A 928-nucleotide genomic window follows, 5' to 3' on the forward strand; every position below is an offset into this window, starting at 1 on the left:
CACCTGAGCTCACCTGAGCCCACCTGAGCCCACCAGACCCTACCTGAGCCCACCTGAGCTCACCTGATCTCACCTGACCCCACCTGAGCTCACCTGACCCCACCTGAGCTCACCTGACCCCACCTGAGCCCACCTGAGCTCACCTGAGCCCACCAGACCCTACCTGAGCCCACCAGACCCTACCTGAGCCCCCACCTGAGCCTCACCTGAGCCCACCTGAGCTCACCTGAGCCCCACCTGATCTCACCTGAGCTCACCTGAGCCCACCTGACCTCACCTGAGCCCCACCTGAGCTCACCAGACCCTACCTGAGCTCACCTGAGCCCCCACCTGATCTCACCTGAGCTCACCTGAGCCCCCACCTGATCTCACCTGAGCTCACCTGAGCCCACCTGACCTCACCTGAGCCCCACCTGAGCTCACCTGAGCCCACCTGACCTCACCTGAGCCCCACCTGACCTCACCTGAGCCCACCTGACCTCACCTGAGCTCACCTGAGCCCACCAGACCCTACCTGACCTCACCTGAGCCCCCACCTGAGCTCACCCGAGCCCCCACCTGACCTCACCTGAGCCCACCTGACCTCACCTGAGCCCCCACCTGACCTCACCTGAGCCCACCTGAGCCCCACCTGAGCCCACCTGAGCCCCACCTGAGCCCACCTGAGCTCACCAGACACCACCTGAGCTCACCTGAGCTCACCTGAGCCCCCACCTGATCTCACCAGACCCCACCTGAGCTCACCTGAGCCCACCTGAGCTCACCAGACCCCACCTGAGCCCACCTGAGCTCACCAGACCCCACCTGAGCTCACCTGAGCCCCCACCTGACCTCACCTGAGCCCACCTGAGCCCCCAGCTCACCTTGACCTTGCGCCCGTCCTCCTCCTCGCGGTACTCGGTGATGGTTTTGATGTTGCCATTGACGA

General features: G+C 64.8%; 1 protein-coding gene across 1 annotated transcript in view; it reads right to left on the bottom strand.

Moving 5' to 3' along the window:
• EIF3G (eukaryotic translation initiation factor 3 subunit G) overlaps positions 1–928 on the bottom strand; it is a gene marked incomplete at its 3' end in the record, with an annotated part of 6,995 nt that overhangs the window by 4,475 nt on the left and 1,592 nt on the right. The window contains exon 3 of the mRNA XM_033511708.1: positions 755–928. Within this exon, the coding sequence (XP_033367599.1) occupies positions 755–928 (174 nt within the window). The remainder of the gene's footprint in view (positions 1–754) is intronic.

This window comes from Parus major, unplaced genomic scaffold (genome assembly GCF_001522545.3).
Source record: "Parus major isolate Abel unplaced genomic scaffold, Parus_major1.1 Scaffold497, whole genome shotgun sequence".
Classification (NCBI taxonomy): Eukaryota; Metazoa; Chordata; class Aves; order Passeriformes; family Paridae; genus Parus; species Parus major.